Source organism: Gossypium raimondii, chromosome 12, assembly GCF_025698545.1.
Source record: "Gossypium raimondii isolate GPD5lz chromosome 12, ASM2569854v1, whole genome shotgun sequence".
Taxonomy (NCBI): Eukaryota; Viridiplantae; Streptophyta; class Magnoliopsida; order Malvales; family Malvaceae; genus Gossypium; species Gossypium raimondii.
In genome coordinates, this window is record NC_068576.1 from 6,587,613 (window position 1) to 6,608,682 (window position 21,070).

The following is a 21,070-nucleotide window of genomic DNA, read 5'->3' on the forward strand; positions in this document are numbered from 1 at the left end:
ATATTTTGAGAAATTGTGCCCTAACGTATTGGGTTGCGATTTCTTCATTTGATTTAAACAATTGAATATTCTTTTAAACTTTATTACACGAATTTTTTTTAAACTCAAGTTTTAAACAATATCAGGAATTAAAAAAGGATCGTGTCCTAACTTACTGGTCGTGATCCCTTTTTTAATCCAAGATAGTTAAAATATCTTTTAAATAAGCATTTTTCATTCGCGTATCGGGAATTCGAGACATTGTGTCCTAACTTACTGGATATGATTCTCTTTTTCGAATAACGTGAAATATGCCCCTTTTTTTGAAAATTTTCAACGTTTTAATACAAGGATCGTATTTTTAAAATTCTTCAAAGTTCTCAATTTTCGATATTAAGACATTAAGTAATCAACTAGGTACCAATTTTGGGCGTATCGAGGGTGCTAATCCTTCCTCGTGCGTAACCGACTCCCGAACCCGTTTTTCTGAATTTCGTGGACCAAACTTGTTGTTTTAATAAAATCAAACCGTTTATTAAAAACAACCACTTTTCGAGGTGATCCAATCACACCTCATAAAAAAAGGATTGGTGGCGACTCCTGTTTCATTTTTCAAAACCCAAGTCGACCCCGTTTTCGATCAAAAAAATGGTGTCAACAGGTAATATTTTCCATACCACTGTGTTACTGATTGCATGCACGTCTACTGTTATTGTTAAACTAAGCTCATGTTAAGCAAGTTTATTGCTACTATAATGATCCATTATAAGCATGTTATTGCTATCGTATCGATTTGTTGTAAACATGTCATGTTGCATTGCATAGGGTGAGACGATATGAACGATGGAAGTGTGAACAGATTATTTGCACCGTTGAGTGGTTTATCCACACCGTTTGAGCAATTTATCTACATTGTTTAGTGGTTTATCCACACCGTATTAGCAGTTTTAATCTACAAATATGTTGTGCATCCACAACCTATTAGTAGATTGTCTGCAAAAACTTTTTTTTATAAAAAAAAGACCTCAGTGGTTCATCCACCTTTTTATTATTAATGGTTTATCCACAACGATGAGTGGTTTATCCACAACGTGGTGTAAAGGTAGAGAAGTTCTGGGAAACTCCTACTGTGGTGTGTAGCAGTGGGGTAGGACATTTTCTGATAAATTGAAATAGCACTGCATTCATAAGCATTTGCATAGACGTGAATATTGAGATATTATGGTGATAAATTTATTCCAAAATACTGAAATTCTGAACTGATAGTAAATTGTGATCATTTGCACTGGTTTTCTTGTGATTGAACTCACATTGAGCTTTATAGCTCACTCCCCCTCTTATTTCCATTTTTATAGATAACTCACCAAGTTAGGACGTGGACCGACATACGGAGGGCTCAGCTCAAATTGATCTTTTTATTAAAAAGTATTTTAGATTTACTATTTGAAATTTTGGTTATTTTGGGAACTATATTATTTTATTTGAATTGTGGCATGATACTTTAGTTTTGGGTTTGTTTAGCATGAATGGTAGTTATTTTGAATTTAAGATATTGAAAAATTCAATTTAGACTTAATTGTGCATAAAATTATCCTGATTTTACTTAATTAAAGCTAATTTGAATTTAACTTTTGCGCTACTAGATTATAAGTGAAGATGTGGATACAATAGAAATGAGATGAGATGTATTGTAAATTGCATTGATTCATGATTTGTAATGGCTGGCCATGCATTCATACAACAAATCTAAAAAACATTAGTAATTAGTTTATACCTACCTCACACATATCTATATCATGCATGCTTTATACTTTTGTTGTAATTTTATTTCTTTTTATTAGATTTATTATTTTTGTTGTTTTTAATTTGATTTGTTGAAGCAAATAGGATATCGAAAGGTAAAAAATAAAGGTTGATTGTTGTTGTTATAAAGGTGATACACAATTTAATTCGAAAATATGAAAGTTTAGATGATGTGGATTTAAGGAAAGTGAAAATAATGATAGGGCAATTGACAATATTATTGAACGAGAAAATATGCATGATATAGAAAATTCAACAATTCACATGGTTGTGAAATAGAAACCACAAGAGGTGTCATAGCTTATAGTTTAATGAGATTACTTTAAACTGTAAACATTATGATATATATATTATACTATTTAAATTGCAGACATGCATGCATGGATTTAATAATAATTGTTATTATATTACCAAGAGCCAATAATATAAAAATATGATTTATATATCTAAACTAAAATTTATAAATAATTTATATTAATTATTTAAAAGGTATTTAAAACTCATTTATCATTATATTAAATCACTTAAACTAATTAATCTTTTACTTTCCAACACTACGTTTAATAAGGATATTTCAACTTTCAACCACAATTATTTATAGTAATGCTAAACACTAGAAATTAAAGTGCATTTTTTCAAACCAAGCTTTTAAAAGCACTTCTCAACCGCAACAACAGTGTCAAACTAGCCTTAAATGAGATGAAAATGAAAGAGATAATGGCATATATGAGTTTAAATTAAACAAATTTAATCAAACTCATTCAATCCTAATTGCAAAAGTTGATAATCGAATTTAATGAAGTTCCCAAGCTGATCTTAAGCTTAAAAATAGAAGTTAATTTCAAATTAGACCAAGTCGGGTTTGAAGAATTCACCTTTGATTGTTTTGAGATGCACCGCATTTCCAGTTTCCACTTACCCCATCCAATTGAGTTTGTTTTGCTTAAAACTTTATTATTTACAGAAATGTAGACTTTTTTCTTTTCCTTTTTTTACATTTTACAAAAACAATTCAATAAATTGAAACTACTCACTCATAATTATAATGCAGTTCTTTTAACAATTCAACTAAATTGTCCGACAATTATGGGGTTCAAAATTTTGTGCGCAAGCTCAAAATTACAAAAAAAAAAAGACAGATTCATGGCTAACAATCCTTGATGTAAACTTTGGACAATTTTCAGATGCTACACTCCAAAACGCATTCCAGTTATGAATCCAAAATCCAGACGGGAGAGATTGAACTCTACATTTCAGTTTGATCCCAGTCGATTGATCTGTCTTCGAAACCATAATCAGATTGATGAAGCCTGCTCCTTGCCAATTTGCTCATTATAGCAAGACCTGGATGAGGAAGAAAAGCAGAAATTTGTAAGATGATTAAAGGAACAAACAGAAGGTACTTAAGATTATTTGGGCTAATATCGATACAAGGTCGATGTAAAAGCAATAGAAGGCATGTTAGTTTTTGTACCTTCAACCATTCTGTAAAGTGCTGACCACCATCCATCTTTAGACATCTGACGCTGATCTAGGGACTCTTCGATTGTTTTATCATGCTTCCCTTCCAGAACTCCCTGAAGGGTTATCACAGCATCTCTCGTTTTCTTGAGGATACTGTTCTCATCTTCAATTTCCAAGCGAGTAAGGTCATTTTGCGATGAAGTAAGGCTAACAGCGAGTGCAAACTGGGCAGCAGCAGCCCATCGAGAAGATGCCAGCCATTTCCTCTGTTTATCCAACTGCCCATTCACTTCTCTGCCTACACTGTCCTCTCCCCCTCCGAGTGCTAGACTTCGTAAGTATTGTGCATTAGCATCCCCTGTACTTTGAACCATCTTGGAGAAAGAACTTCCTTCATTTGACAATAGTTCCTCTGGCGTATCATATTCCAGAACCTGGCATCAAAATAAACATCGATGCATCAACCAAAAGCCAAACACGAAAAAGAGAATAAACCAACGATCAATAAAACCAAGAAAGATTTCAATGAGTTAAACAAACTCAAGAATTATGTATATACCCTGCCAGAATCAAGCAAAAGAATACGATCACAGTCAATTACTGTATTGAGTCTGTGAGCAATGATGAGCATGGTACATGATTTGAATTCTTCCCGAATTGTTTTCTGAATAAGAGCATCAGTTCTGACATCGACAGCCGCAGTTGCTTCATCAAGAACAAGTATCTTTGATCTCCTCAATAATGCACGAGCAAGACTTAGCAATTGCCTTTGCCCAACACTAAAGTTTTCCCCAGCCTCTGAAACCTGGACAAAACACAGGATAAGTGGTCAATAGTTGTCATCGAATAACCATACTGATTTCAGCACCTATGGACACTTCCAAAAAACTGACCAACTGATCATCTCTCTTTTCCAAGCATTGGAAGAAATTGATTAGCAAACTGTCAATAAAATTCCCATCAGAAATTTTTTTAATAAATACCTCAGCATACAGACCAAGAGAATTCCTCCGAATGACATCTTTCAGGTGTGCTCTCTCTAAAGCTTCCCAAAGGTCAGCATCATTGTGTTCACTGAAAGGATCAAGATTAAATCTCACAGTTCCTGGCCCAAATAAAAACAAAATGGACATAAATATTATATATTTTAATTGGAACAAAATAAGAAAGATGAAATCCAATAGACATAAATGTTACATGTTAGATTATCTCCACTTTAGAAGTTAATAGATATTGGGGAAAGAAAATTTATGATACTGCTAGTAAAACAGAAAAAAGGAATTCTAAGTCAAATCTTGGGAGATACCCAGAAAAGTTTTCACTAAGCTATTATGTAAATATAATCTAGATCATTGGTGGGGTGTACCAGAGAAAAGAACGGGTGCTTGTGGTATGATCCCAAGTACTTTACGCAGGTCCATCAGTCCGAATTTTGCAATATCACAACCATCAATTAAGATCCTTCCTCTTTCCAGCTCTACAATTCGAAACAAAGCATTTAACATGCTTGATTTTCCAGCCCCTGTCCTTCCAACAATGCCTACCTTGTCACTAGGAGAAATTGTAAAAGACAACCCATGCAGGACAGGCGGAAGTTCAGGCCTGTAACGAAGGACAACATCCTCAAACTTGATAGATCCGGATGAAGGCCAAGCAGGAGGGGGACGGTTGTTCTCAATAATAAGTGGTGCTTCTAAAGGCAGCTCTATATATGTACCAACACGCTCCACTGCATTCAAACTATTTTCAGCCAAACTGGCAAGCCTGAGTACAGTGGTCAATAAACTTGTAATGTTTAGAGCATAACTAAGAAGTAGACCCATAGTAGATGCATATTCTCGCTGGTTCTGTGCCCTTCCATTTTGCATGACAGCAAAGGTTGCTGTAAACCAAATCATGAGTCCTCCCAAAGTTTCCAAACGGATTGCAAGCCAACGATTGGAGCTCATGTTCACGAGAGTGAATCTTATATTATTGTCCATGGATTTTCCATTCATGTCAGCCATGCGATCATAAGCTTTGTAAGCACGAATAGTAGACAGACCATTCAGTGCTTCTCCAAATTGTGCATATACAGGTGATCTAGTTACAGAATCTAAGCGCTTCACTTCACGCGCAGTACTCTGTGGAGTTAACAAAATAATGATTACATGAGAAACATCCAAACAGAAACATCCAGCTGCAGAAACCTCCATATGCTAAATTTACTGACTACTAAAAAATCAGAACTGGTAAAAGACAGGCACTTTCTACGAGGAGAATTTATAAATTTCAGTGTTAGAGAAGAAAAACAAAAAATCAGAAAAGCAAAAGACAAGGTCAAGTTTAATTACCTGGTAGTATAAATAAGCAGCATAAAACAAAACCAAAAGTGGCATTATGGACCACAATGACATAGTGCTCACAACTCCTATCAAGACAAAAGTAGAAAGGAGCTGCGACACTTGACCCAAAAACATATTGACGAATGGAGCGACATTTCGATCAATGTCACCTAAATCCTTTGCAAATCTATTAATAATCCGTCCAAGTGGGTTGGTGTGGAAGAAGGTCATTGGAGCTCTAAGTATGGAAGTAAGCATGGCATCATGCAACCTTCTGGCCGCATAAAGACTTGATATGATTAACCAATATGAATTAACCAATGTCACCAAGACCTGAAACCAGATGAGGGAGAAAATGAAGATAAAATATGAGATATATAAAACCAGTAAACATATTCCCTGAAATGCTTTGCTAATTTTTCTGAAAATAGAAGTACTATTATGTATTCAAATATAGGGAAGAAAACTTCCCAACCCTTCAGGAGAATAGAATTACTCTATTTATGTAAACGAGTAAAATGTCAGAAAGATCTGTAAGAACTTAAGCATTAACTCAAAGCCAATTAGCATATAACAAATTCATACCTGACCAAATGATAGAAGTGAATAGATCAAATTGTAATAACCGGGGCCATGCATCTTTGTAGTACTTTGATCTGTCCAAGAGCTAAGCCATGTGCTGCTTGAAACTCGTAAAATTTCTGACAGGATGTAACAGGTAAAAAGCACCAGTACCACCCATAAACCTCCCAGTGCATTCTTGTACCTGGAAAGAAAAGAGAAAGATAACACACTCATTGAGGTTTTCTTTTTCCTTTATAACAAGATTCAAAAACAAGAGAATTCAGAATAAATCACAGCAGAGATGCTAAATCCTTTCCTCCCTTCCTACTCGCACACAATAAATAGATTTCCAATTACCTAAAGCACATTTAGTTAACATAATGAAACCATAAATCTGCTCAATGAATCTTCATTGACAAAGGAAGAACAAATCTATCAGTAGAAGATAGGAAAATTTGTAAGTGTATTGCAGTGAGATAGACCAGATGGAACTTTTAATTAGTTGCATTAAGGTTCCATATATGAGCCATCAATATGAGAAAATGTTGTCACCTTCCTTCTAAGCATAAAAAAGGGGTCAAATTTAGTGATTGAGAAGGTTAAGAGAAGTCTACATATTGAATATTGAGAAAGATGATGTTCAAAGAACACTATGTTTTTAACATTAGCTACATCTATCAATCAATTTAAGTAGAGTTGAGGAGCTAGTTATCATAGAATTTGGGGACTCTAAAGATATGGTAATAGCAGTATATACAAGTAACAATGCAAAGTGGGGAAGAGGAGTGAAAATCAAAATATTTAATATTCTACCTCACTAAAACATTCCAGCTAACAACTCCTGTTTCCCGTTCTTCCTGCTTAATGAGAACAGATTTGCCTTCTTTTGTTTTATTTGATTGGCTTGCACTTTTGGGCATGTCATTTGGTACTCCATTAGCAACAGGTTTAGAGTCCTTCTGGTCAACTATATCACTGTTCTCATTTTCCTCTGCATAATCTTCCATTTTTCCTGCATTCTCCATTAGCTTTTGGAACAGCACACCATTATTACTGAGGTCCTCAAAAGTTCCTTCCTCTTTCACCATGCCTTCATGAACCAGAATAATTCTATCAACCTGTGAAAGGAAGTGAAGCTGGTTTGTGACAAGAACTCTTGTTTTGCCTCTCAATTCTCCCTTTACGCATTTATCAAAAACCTGAAAATTATTGGTAGCAGAAATCAGGCCAATATCACATCAAAATTAAAAGCAACTAACATTACCAAATTTCCAAAATATACTGTTTTCAAGGAACAGCAAATGGGATATGAACTAAAATAAAATAAACAAAAAAAACATAACAGAAACAAATAAAAGTATGTAGTGCATGTTAACACCTAAAAAGCAAGTTTTGAAGATCATATACATACATCAGATTTTCTATGAGCATATATGTGACATGCTTGACTTTTTTCCTATTTTAATAAGAATAGTATTTTTCACCCTACCCAGTGCAACAATATGTTATGCACATCACGATGATATTGGGACCAGGTCTAGTTCTTGATTCTTAAAAGCTTCAAAAAGTTAAAACTGAAAAAATGGGACCAAGGGTATTAACATGCAAAAACAAGAAGGGACTAAACCACATGAATTCTTTTATGACATTGTGCTCTATCAGGGCAATATCCCAAGTAAGATCAATAAAGATCAGTTTCTTTACATGGTAATATAACATAATTCTGCTCAGCAAAAACAAAAGGGCAACTGAGGAGCAAAAAGAATAAAAAAAGGCTACATTGAACCAGTTACCTGCCGAGCCACATGTGCATCAAGAGCACTCAAGGGGTCATCAAAAATGTAAACATCTGAATTGGAATATACAGCCCTAGCCATGGAAACCCTTTGCTTCTGCCCACCACTAATATTAACACCTCTTTCACCAATCTCAGTAAGATCACCACCCTAACATCAAAAAATAAACTATTGAGATAAAACTGTCGGGTAGATAAGAGACTTCTGTCTATTCACTACATCGTGTCACAACTTTTCTAAAATGCTTACAGGCAGTAGCTCAAGGTCGTGCCGCAATGCAGTAACATCTAATGCCTTCTCATATCTTGCTGATTCAAAAGAAGATCCAAACAATATGTTATCACGTACCTGCAAGTATAAACCCCAAAGATCAATAACTAACATTACGGCAATTAACTTCTTAAGTTTGAAGGGTATGGACTTTTCAGCATGTTAAGCTACTAAATCTAAGGCCACAAGACAAGCCATCTTAATCATCTTGGAGGAGACAAAATATACTAATATTCCTTAGTTCCAAAAATTTTTAACAATATAGTAACAAAACTGACAGCCAATAACTAAACAAGTGAGATTGCATGCCATAAAAGCACTACCACATATAAAAACGAGATAAGCAAGCCAAACTTACAGTTGCATTGAAAATCCATGAAACTTGAGGAACATAAGCAACTTTTCCTCTGACAACAACACTGGCTTCAGATATTGGAGGAAGCTCCCCAAGCATTGCAGATATAAGCGAGGTCTTTCCTTCACCGGTACTACCAACTACAGCAACCAGGCTACCAACTGGTATGTCTAAATTAATATTAGACAATGTGGGCCTCTCTGCCTGAAATAATAAACAAGAATTTTATATCATAAAAAATAAATGAAAGTGCACACTTTATTCTATGACATGTCATCAGAGACATAAAAAAGAAAGGAAAACTTTTGTCTCAGCAACACATAAAAGTGTAAAGCTTTTTCAGCTTCAGGATAGTACAAACGGAATCAAAGGGTCATTTCATATAAGAGGAAGAAACCAACACATAAAATATGTACTCTTTAACAACCATATCTAAGGTTCATGAATTTAAGTTCCATAGTATGATTATCATATTAAAGCAATTATAGATCAACTTAAACATATATGCTGTAAACATTCATGTAAATTACAGACTAAAAAAGAAAAAAAGTGTCAGAAATTAAAACTAGACCTTAGAATCCCATGAAAAAAAACCATCTCTTATTTGGATTGCTGGCAGTTCAGGATCAAGAGGAGGATTTGGCAGAAGAACTCTCTCTTCAGTCAAGAACAGCTCCTCCAGACGTTTTAGTGATACATTTGCATTTACCACCTGTCAAACTACAGCATTAGGAACCAAGAAAAGCACCCTACTAGTTTTAATACATCCCACATTTCTATGTACCATAGGAATGTATACCACCAATGTAAAGTAACAGATCAAGGGCAGAGAAACACAATCATACGTCCTATCTACTACCAAAAATGCCAGTTAGAACACCACTGCACTAAATGGTCTAGCCCAAATACCTGAAAGAGGCAAAGAAGATCACCTGAGTAATAACGTTTGGAAGCATGAATAAGGGGAAACGAAGAACCGAAAAGAGAGAAAGAGATGTAAATGCCCTTGCAGGTGTTAAGTCGCCTCCAAGCAAAGTAAACAAGCCAAATGAAACCACAGTCACCACAACTGGAATGCTATTCAGCATAAAGCCATTACACTGCAAACAAGAGATAGAATAAGACAAATAAAAAGGAAGTTGTTGAAATGATCCTACCCAAACACCTATATGGCTACATCCATATCAATGTCAACAACTAGATCAAAATTAATGAAATTGATTACCCATGAAAAGCATTCTTCATGCAGAACAGTACTCACAACTCAGAAGCAAAAACAATCTAGTTTGTAACATGTAACTCTCTCTTGAATAACCAAAATGTTATACTATCTTTGTTTTTCTTAAGATCAGTAAATATTTTATTAGACAATTTGTAAAAGCAATAGCACGTAAATAAACCACTATTATGTACATGATGTTAATTTTAAGATGGGTGTTCGGTGTTGCACACAACAGATATAGACTATGGTAACTAAATTAGCAATTCAACATACATTTTTCTTTCAAATTTTACAAAAACAGTTAGAGCTGACATATTTTTATCATAGCCAAATCAAGACTTCCACAACCAGAAAGAAAGAGAACGAATTAGGAGCTTAGATCAGGGGGATACCGCTCCAAGCAGGGATGCTTTGCGGAACCATGACAACTCATCATCCCGGACATTTTGGACTTTAGACTGGAAACTGTTCTCCCAAGCATAACATCTGAGACATTACAGCATAAATACAGAATCATAACTAAAAGCCCTAATACTGTACTCAAAAGCTCTGTAAAAACAAATAAAAATGAAAATTAAACAGTTTCCTAGAAACAAATCATACTTTACAGTGTCCATTGCAGCCAATACTTCATTCATGAGGCCTATTCTCTTATCTGTACGTTGTAAACCTTCCTTTGACAATTTTTGCATTCGGCTTATAACTACTGTCTGTTTGCCAAATAACAAAAAGGGAGTAAGAATTAAAAAAACAAAGCCAATAAAATATAATACGTACCCTAATAAGTTTAACATCATATAATTCTCTTTATTCAAGGAATAAAAAGTGCAGCAACCACTATGAAATTAATAATTTATCTTAAAGAAAGAACATGGGCAAAGCCAGAGAGCAAAGGCACATACTTGCACAGGAAACAAAAGGACTAGCATTAATGCACCAAGAAGCGAAGCAACACCCAACTGCTGATAAAGAAGGACCATTGCAAAAGTAATACGAAATGGAGCTGACCACAAAGTGTGAAGTGATTGACATATTTGCTGCAAAAAGAATATGATAAATATTTCATTACAAAGAGCTGAAAAATTTTAAAAATGCACTGATATGTTTTCACAACCACAGTTTGGTCATTCCTCCCCCATAAATAACAACATGCTCTAAAGGGAAACTAGTTCTGAACTTCAAAGTGATCCAAAGTTGAGCTATAAACTTAAAACAAGGAAAATTAGTAATACTACATGCTTAGAAGATTAACCACTTTTAACATTTACAACCATCTTCAAGGACATTATTCAGGTTAAAAGCAGAGGATAACCCCCTCCCCCCTAATTAACATAAAAGAGGTTAGTCAGTAGTGCACTTCTAACAGCTAGCAGAGTGCTTACAAGAAACAGTAGACTGTGTACAGAATCTCATTCCACGTCATAGAATGTCAAACTAGTTTCAGCAATATCAGCCATAAAATATGTCATATACACATAAGATAAAGTAATAAACGATCATGCCTGCAGTGCTTCAGCATCTGTTGTCATCAAGTTGGTTATTTTCCCTGATGCAAACTTCTTGCGCCCCTCATGAGTAAGCCTAAGAGATTTACGGAACACAGCAGCAACCTACAGAAAATAAGAATATCGTCAGGAAATGGTGAAGAAAAGCACAAATATTTCAGCAACATCTAGAAAAAAATCCATACATGGCTCTAACACAGACAACTCTAATACATTACAAAGCAAAATGAAAGTTAAATAGAAAGCAAGAGGTAGAAGTGCTCAGAGCTTACAATTACACCAAAGTAATATGCAACTCAAGCCTCAATAAGATTTACGCTTGTAACCAATAATTTAAGTAATATGATCTATAACTAGTAATGCCAACTAATCACTAAATAAACACGCATCCAGACAGGTACTGAGGATGTAAAATCATTCTTCTGGATAAACAATTCTTCCAGAAAAACGAAATCCAAATGTAGGAAGCTAAAACCAGGCCAACATAACCTAATGAAAAATTAGAAGAGAATGTAAGGCAATTATCAATGAGACAAAAGGCACTCTCAGCCTGCCTTCAACACATGAAGAAAAGAAATAAGCTTGTTGATACTCCAGAAAAACTGAATGAAATAAATTGTTTCCGAGATAAAAACAAGTTTACCAAAGTAGATCTCAGCCGAAATCCAACACGCATGACATTCTGGAAATATTGAGCTTCACATAACACCCCAAAGGCCTGGATCAAGTTTCAACAATAAAATTAAATGCATATTCTCATTAAGAAAGTAGCTAGAACCTCCAATAGAAGGATTAAATTTATACCACTCCAACGAAAATTAAGAAGGCATAGATGTAACCAATCCAAGCTGGATCACCTTCTTGCATGGACTGCAGGAAGTTCATTTAACACATAAGTGAAGAAACTTGGTGATAAAGGAAAAAAGACAATAAAGAAACTAAATAACTACAAAGATACAGTACCATTGTTGAGAGTTCTTATATCTAAACTTGATATGTACGAGTCAACTACAGATACATGTTTTAAAGTGTGTTATTTGCCCAATAACAATAGAAAACTGAAGATCTTGTAGTGACAGATTTATTTATGCCTTTGTGCCTGAATAACATGGACTCTCCATCATAAACTTTTGACGTACTTAGAATGACTCATGCAAGAGTATTACCATTAAGAGCATAATATATATATAAAAGTACTACTAAATTTAGAAGAACAAATCAAAATACCCACTAATAGGCATAAGAGAACATTACAATCATGAATCATAAATCTAAAATAGAGACATGCAAGATGAACAAAGGACTCCTATACACAGATTTAATTTTTCTTTAATGTTTGCCATGAGAGATTAAGTAGAGGTTCCCCTAATTAAAGGAATGAGAAGTTGAGTTCCATACACTAAAAAAGAACTCAATCACAGGAAAATAGCCAAATACAGAAGAAAGCATATAAACAAGTAGCAAACCTGTAACAGGCGGTTCAGTATAAGCGGCCCCACAAATTGAGACAGATCGTTAAAAATCTACAGGTTTAAAGAACAAGCCAGAAAGTTTAAGGGACAAATATTAGGGTAAATCAATAGTGCAAAACAGAGAATAGCATTAATCAATTGAGAAACCTTTTGTAGCATAAGAAAATGAAGATGTTCAAAAATGTGACCTGTCTAAACTCTAAAATATAGAAAAACAACCTTCAAAAGCCATCAAAAGTTCGATAATGAAAGGCCATTATGTTCCTATGGAATTTATTTGGAGGGATAAGCCCCCTGAGAGGTAGGACTTCAGTTTACACAGCCTCAGGTCACTACTTCGAATTACAGTGGGGTAGATAAATATTAGTCCAAGCCCCATGGTAGAAAGGTGAAAAATGTTAAATGAGGAAATTTTGAGCAGATTCTTTCCCAATATGCTAAGTGAAACATTTGATCATACATTTTAAGCAAGGAGGCCATAAAACACAATGATATGGCCTTTAAGATAGACAAGCCTCTTCGATGTTCATGTACATGCAGAAAGCTTTTAGGATCAAAGCCAACTCTTTCCAGACGTAGCACATGAATTGGATTCATTTAAAATACTCCAGAAAATCTATGACTTTATTGTAAAAGTTCCCTAAATAAAAGGCATCAGAAATTTCCAGGAACATAGGTTGGTAAGCAATTTTCAATAACACGAAAGATGTTATAATACCATGTCTCTATAAGAATCAAATTAGCTTTCCAAATAATGATGCAACATTTTAAGATGAGATTATTACCTTCCAGAAGCCTCCCCACCAAAACCTAAAGACAAAGAAGGGGATGAATTAGAAAAAGACAAAGACAGTGATGAACTTTCACAAGCAATATCTAGTATTAACTACTTCACCAGAAGAATATCTGTCTCATCCAAGTACATGCTAAAGGACCGACCTCAAGATTGAACAACTTTAAAATTTGATTGTCTCCATAAAGGCATAAACAATACAGTCAACCTCCACCAGAAACAATGGTGCCATAATTTTCATTGCCATTTGTCTAATTACTTGTTTCATTTTTTTCTTCAAACAACTAATGCAATAATATGAAAAGGAATGGAGCAAAATATCTTAAGACATATAACCAAATATGAAAACAGACATAAGTAAGTCCATGTTTCACTACCTTCCCCCAAGGCTACTATTCAGTGCTCTTACGAGCCATGGTTTAGGCCTTCGTGATTCCTCAGCCCAACATTTCTGAAACCTACAAAGTCAGAAACAGATATCACACATTACCGCAATGCATAAAATATTTAAGAACCAAAATACAATTAAAAAAAAAAGAGCACATACCTGTTGTTTAGTGTTTCTGTCCGATCCCAAGTATCTAACTTCCAGACATCCTTCTCTGTTATAGGTTTTTTATAGCCTTGCTCCATAAGGGGACTCATCCATGAAAAAAATATTTCTAGCAAAAGGGAAATGAGCAAAAGAGCATCAGAAGTGAATTACAAGTACAAATTTATTCATTGATCCTCGAGACATATCTACGGTTATCATTTGCATCATGATATAATTAGGGCTAAGAAGAAATGAAATAGGGAGGACTGCTAAACTATAATCCTTATATCCATTATTCCATCACAGTAATTTCATAGTTAAAAAGCAATGAGCATATAAAATTCCCATTGCAATAAAACATGCCATATCATTGTAAATTAAAAGCTAAATTACTCATCATGAGTGTGCAATACCAGCTGAAATGTCATATATGGGCGAACCATGGCAGCATACTAGGCATCAAAGATATAAGGATTTACACTATTGTCAATTTTGAGAATAAGGACCTACATCTCAATCAACATATAATGTTAATTCAGGGCTCAACTAGGCATCAAAGATAAGTAGAGCAAGATATACATACTGGAAAAGATATTAACATGCCTCTCAGGACATATTTCCTCTCCTCCGGGAAGTTCTTCATATCCAGCATCATCTACAAATTCAGTCCGCATTGGAGTATAACCAGGATATGGATCCAAATCAGGAAGATACACCAGCAAGAGTATCCCAAACAAACCCTAAACAAGAACAGCAACCGATCTTTAAGAGTGCAATCAGAAAGGGAAAGAAATAAGTAAAATTGATGCAATTTAATAATTGCATCACTGGCCATGTCATTATTGTCCTCGGGTTTTTAAGGCAAACTCATCATTATCCCTAATAATAGCCTTTTGTGGATAGAAAAGAAATGAAAGATAACACACCTGAACTAGGACCTCACTTAAGTAAAGATACAGGATGGAGCTGCACAAGTATAACAGAATATGAGTCTAAGCTAACCGTCTTAATCAAATATGCAAATTTGAACACATTAGTAAGGTTAAAGACGAAGAAAAGTATCATGTTCAAAACAAAGCCAACCTAAGCAACCAAGAGAAAATACCTATCATAAAACTCCCTTACAGAAAGAATGAGATCGAGCATCACTGCATCCCCTATCAACGTATAAAGGAGGCCAAATCTGACAAACCATCGAAATTCATGAATATAGACTTTAGTTTCCACCCCAATCATGACAAAAATAGAGCACCATGTGAGAGCTTCCACGACCAAAGAAACAATCTGCACAAAGAATGAAAACAAAAAGCTTCAGATATGATTTACATTAGCCCCCAGGACTAAATAAAATATCATAACAGATAGATTGCTCGAGCCTTCTTGAACTAATCTTGATTGCAGGCTCATTATATACCAAACTAACTTAGACGAATAAAGAATAGCACTAGAATCTAGAAATATTCATATAAATAGTCAATAAAACAATTCAGACCACACACATCCTTCTTCCAGCATGTATATATATAACACATAACATACCATGCTAGTTGCCACAAAGCCATATATATAGAAGAAGTTAAATATACGAAACATCATAATCCACCATAAGACGTCAATTACTGAAAGCATCTTCAACCGGGAAAACCTGACAGTGAGATACAGCAGCCAGCGTGGAAGAAGCTACACAATAAAGTGTGTTTAATGCTAGTTCCAGTAGGGCTATAAAGAAAATGCTAAATCATCTTTGCATCTGGAATTTCCTCGCTTTCTCAACGGGCAAAAGATTGCAAACTCATGAAATACAGCTCATTGGCTGCCATTTACTCCATCCTCCAATAGGGACAAAAGCATTTGAACAAAGATAAAACCCAATTTCACATAAAAGTAGAAGCTATTACAGATTAAGGTCAACTACTCATCTAAAGGGTAATGTACAACAAAAGATTTACACATCCAAAATATCAGCAAAACCTACAAAAACAAAAAAAATAGATTATCAGGCAACACAGGGTGAAGTCCTACCTCAAATGGAGAAAGACCAGACTGTCCATCCAAATTTAGAACTGAAATCCCCATGATCAACCTGAACAAAGGCTCGGCAGTAGCATAAAGAGCCAACAGACCGAGCATATAATTATAATATTTGGACCGAAGACAGAAGCGCTGAGCTTTGAAATCTTTCTTGATCAGCCATATACGATAAACACAAAGACCCAATAACACCAGATGAGATAGGGTGACAACCAGCGAATCAGTTGCACAGGGTGTGTAAGCACCAAAGGCATTGGACACGGACCTTTTCCATACCCCGTCAGCCACTGGTCTACAGAACCAAACCAATGGCTCAAAAGCCATTATGTTCTTGTTGATGCTTTACACACCTCTCTTCACTTAAAATGTACGAAATCGTCCACCCTCTTACAGATGACTCATCGCTTTGCCTGCAACCGATTTGAAGTAAATTTAGACTTAAATCAATAAACAAAACCGAAATATAAAGCGCAAAGACCATTTCTCATCCTATTTATTTATCTGCTCTCAGCTAAACTTGAGTGGCGTTGACATTGAAATATTAAAGTTTTGTCAGCATCCAAACAAAAACAAGTGCCCAACCCCAACAACTAGTATTGTTCATTTCTACCGATGTAAAGGACTAAAAAGGCATTTTCTACATAACACCCAAAGGTGTGAATGAGAGTGAGAAAAGTATACCTGTGATTCAAGGTTTCAGTTAAAAGAAGGCTTCAGAAAATAATGAACACAAGTTTTTGGATCAGAGAAAGGGAGAGAGAGAGAAACTTAAAAAGGCATTAATAATTCAATATTGTCTGCTAGTATTTTCTAAAGCGAACAAAAAATTATTTTCGTTTTCCAACAAAAAAGATCTTAAAAATTTTCCGGAAGGATTCTGGAGCACTTACCCCTTTTTGTTCCCTCTGGTGAGAAGAGAATTGGATTCGTTACTCTTTAAGTCATTTATCTCATCAAATAATATATTTACGAAATTTAGGCAAAACGTCGTTCCTGGCGACCAGGAAACTGCGTCACCGCTTACGAATGTTATTTTATTTATCTTAGCAAATGAAAAATGAATAAAAAACAAGACAAGTATAAAAGTTACTTTAAATATTATATAAAAGTACGAATCATAATAATATTAATTAAATTAGTGTTGACTTCAACTTAATTAATCATACAAATAATATATTTAAATAATTGTAATTATAATTAATCATCGTTTATATTATTTATAAACCTTAGGATCCACAATTGAATTGAAAAGCTATTAAAATATATACTTTTAAAAAATAAATTTTATAATAAATAATTGTAGTGTATTTAATATACTATTATTAATTAATTTTAAATATTTTAAATATACATATATAACTTTTATATTTTTAGATATTTGTTCCCACGTGTATAAATAAAAATAAAAATTCACCGATAGTACAGTGAATTTGAGTGAGCATACGAACCATACAAGTATGGGATATTTTATTTTTATCATGTGGGAGGGAGGCTATCCTTGTCTTTTCATAATCTGGTTTGCTTTTTTAATTGACAAGTTGTTTTGGTGGTTAGTTAATTGGTAGAACCAAAAACAAAATATATAACAGTCGGATGCACATTATAGTTTTTGGCACATCATATTTTATATTTGAAGGCATTACCTTTTAATTTTTTAATATTTATTTGTATTTATATTTTTTATATGTTAAATATAAAAGTTTTAATATTTTATTTTACTGAATTAACTTTTAATATTATCATGTTAAAATTAATGAATATTAGCTTAAAAATATAAATATTAATAGCATTTATCAGATTAAATTATTTTTAAAATATACTAAAACTTAGTTACATTTATTGATTAAAGTAGAGCAAAGATAAATATAAAATTACAAAAATTCGAATATTAACAATTTTGAAAGTAAAACAAATTAATCTAAAATAAAATAAAATAAAATAAAATAATATTATTTAAATTATAATACATTAATATTAATATTCAATTTTGTATTTTTTATTTAATATTTTTAAAATTTTTAATACTATAGTCTATTAAGTTCAAATCTCACACATTTTATACAAAAAGGTAAGAAGACAAATATATCCTCAATTTATATTCATTACTTTGTAAAAGAGTGACTTTTCTTCTTTTCTCAATAGAGCTATTATCTTGTTAACTCGTGGTATCAACTTAATTAGAGATTTAAACTATAGTATAGATGCCATATATTCACATTACTATCGAAATTACATAAAAAAAAGTTGGCATAAAACTGATATCGACTGAAATTTACATCAAAATAAAAATTAGAAATTATTGTTGTAATTTAGTATTGGAATAGATTAACTTCCTTGATTGAAAGCCAGCGAAACTATTTTCCTTTAAATTTGAATATAATTATATAATAATATTTTAAAATTCATTATCATGTAGACTACCCAATATATTTGTTGAACTATTTTTATTTTAATTAGATATATTTAAGTTTATAATATTTTATTTAATTTTACAAAAATTAATGTAATATAAAATATTTAATATTTAAACATTTTAACTTGATAATAATACAAATGTCTGTTGATAATATTCCCTAAATAAATAAATCACACACCAACCAGCAAATAGTTTCTATAATTCAATCTCGTGATATGCATTGGCCAATGGATCCATTTCACTATATTGAATAGTGAATCTATAATAATGTTGATTTGATGAACTAAGGACTTTTAGTAATATCCATTTTAACAAAAAAAACTTGTTTATATATAAAAGAAATTAAAATTAAAATTTTACACCTATAATTACACTAATCAAAATCGCATATCATAAATTATAAATAAATCATGAATCAAATATGGTTAATGCCTTAATGGAATGTTTGGTCTGACCATTGAGTGGTAGGAATTTGTCAAAACTCAACCTCTTTTTGCTTTTCAACTTTTTCTACTTTTCCATGTATTATCATAGCGAATCTTGACAATTTTTAATACAGTATCTATATTGTTTTTTTTTCTTTATAAATTTATTTAAAGTTATGTATTTTAGTTTTTGAAGGTAATAGTGTTGACTTTTTAATGTTCAATTCAAGTTTTAAGGTTGATTCGGTGAAAGTTAATTGCTAATATTATTATATTTGATTTTTAATGATTATGTTAATAGAATAAATTTAGTATTAATTTGAATTTGCTTAATTTTGCATTTGATTTGTCTAATATAGTCCAATAAATTTGATTTAATCTGTATTTTAAAATTGATTTGATGAAAGTTAATTACTAAATTATTAGTTAATTGTGAATTTTCATCGAAACAACTCTAAAATTCAATTAAACACTAAAAATTAATATTATTACCCTTGAATACTAAAATATTTGTCAAATGTAAGTGCCAAATTAAACTAAAAAGAACACAAGTATCATATTAAAAAAAAATTATCAAATTTAGGTATCAAATTTTGTATAAAACCATCATTAAATCATTACCTTTTTGTTGAATTTTGATGAAAAAAATTACCAAAAAATTATGATAGGAAAGGATAGTTGTGATTTTTTTTTTTGAAGGAAATGAAAAATATTTGTTGGAAATTTTCAGGTGATTATGGGCCGAGTTGGATCTAACAAAATTTTTAGGCCTGTTTGTTAGGCATGGGTCTGGTTTGAAAAACGAATATAAAATTTTGTCCAAGCCTGACCTAGATACAAATGTTGAAATTCGTGTTCGGCTCGACCTGCCCGTATTATTATTTTTTATATAATTTTAAAATATATATAATACATCAAAAATACTAAAAAATATTAAAATAAATGTTTCCAACAATCTGAAAATAACTTTAAAAATATTTATACTTAAATAACACTAAGATATGTGTCACTTAACAAACAAATGCCTTTAAAATAGTAACAAAATTAACAATAGAACAATAATTATACAATATCCAAATAATAACAACATAATTGTAAAATGGTAGAAAAATAGTGAAAAAAAAACAACAATAAAATAGCAAGAAAATAATAAAAAATAGCAAGAAACAGTAAAAAAAAAGTAATTTTTTTTCATATTCAGGTCGGGTTTAGGCCAAAAAAGCCTTACCCGAGGTCCAACCCATTTTTTAAAGGAGCATTATTTTTTTTGTCCAAACCCATTTTTTAGACTTACATTTTTACCCAAACCCCATTATTTTTCGAATAGGCCTTTGCAACCTGCCTATGGACAAGTCTACTCATAATGTGACATCAATATACCAATTTTTCAATTTCACCGTTTAAAATAATTCAAACACTACATAATCATGTCATCGTTCCATATCATATCAAACAAACATACACTTATATAACAAAACTACATGAATTTTAATATGATACATAATTTTACTTTCGTAATTATATACATGAAACTTTAATTGTGGTTCAAATGTATATATGAAACATTAATTTTAATTCAATTATACACATTTAAATAAATAAATACATCAATTTATGTTTATATTAAATATATATAATTTTAATATTTCAAATATAAATAACATTTCACATTAAATCACTATAAATTGAATAAATTTATTCAAGTCAATAATAAGTGAAATTATTCTAACAGAAAACAAAGAAAGAGAAATAATACTCCAAAATTTCAATGTGGAATTCTTGAGCAATTTAACATGATTCGGGGACTAATTCAAGATTTTCTCTCCAATTTCAAGGTTTAGTAAAGATTAATAAAAATGGGGGAATACATGTGGGTGTTGGGTCCAACTATAGAAAACAAAATTAACAACCACTTTACTTTAATTTCAAATTAGTCCACAAGTCATCTTTCAACTTTGAATTATGTATCTTTTATTCTAGCCCTTAAATTCATCTAGAGATTACACTTAAAAATTCGAGGCTTTATGACTTTCCTCGTTTAAAAAATTTCATCCTCAAAATTTAAAAATTTACCTTATTGAAATAATTGGAGATATTGTCACTTTCCCACCTACCT

The 21,070-nt window shown here is 32.5% G+C and overlaps 1 protein-coding gene across 1 annotated transcript; it reads right to left on the minus strand.

Annotated features, from left to right (window-relative positions):
- Nucleotides 1–2,793: 2,793 nt before the first annotated feature.
- On the minus strand, nucleotides 2,794–16,750 carry LOC105763051 (ABC transporter C family member 2). The gene is made up of 27 exons (XM_012581096.2): nucleotides 16,105–16,750; nucleotides 15,188–15,366; nucleotides 15,009–15,048; nucleotides 14,666–14,822; nucleotides 14,095–14,209; nucleotides 13,925–14,005; nucleotides 13,540–13,564; nucleotides 12,749–12,805; nucleotides 12,087–12,152; nucleotides 11,926–12,000; nucleotides 11,280–11,387; nucleotides 10,680–10,814; nucleotides 10,381–10,487; nucleotides 10,170–10,263; nucleotides 9,488–9,655; nucleotides 9,127–9,267; nucleotides 8,559–8,759; nucleotides 8,180–8,278; nucleotides 7,928–8,080; nucleotides 6,948–7,333; nucleotides 6,156–6,336; nucleotides 5,580–5,903; nucleotides 4,613–5,369; nucleotides 4,230–4,351; nucleotides 3,806–4,051; nucleotides 3,257–3,680; nucleotides 2,794–3,126 (listed from the first exon to the last, which is right to left on the minus strand). The coding sequence occupies exons 1-27, from the start codon at nucleotides 16,435–16,437 to the stop codon at nucleotides 3,029–3,031; spliced, it is 4,872 nt and encodes a 1,623-aa protein (XP_012436550.1). The 5' UTR covers nucleotides 16,438–16,750; the 3' UTR covers nucleotides 2,794–3,028.
- Between the last annotated feature and the right edge of the window lie 4,320 nt (nucleotides 16,751–21,070).

Bases quoted from the DNA above. Each gene is read 5' to 3' on its own strand.
- LOC105763051 (XM_012581096.2), bottom strand. From the start codon at position 16,437: ATGGCTTTTGAGCCATTGGTTTGGTTCTGTAGACCAGTGGCTGACGGG. The intron at 11,388-11,925 runs GTAAACTTGTTT...TATTTTCTGTAG, and splicing joins TTCGGCTGAGATCTACTTTG to GTTGCTGCTGTGTTCCGTAA. The intron at 9,268-9,487 runs GTGATCTTCTTT...GTAGTTTGACAG, and splicing joins TTCCAAACGTTATTACTCAG to GTGGTAAATGCAAATGTATC.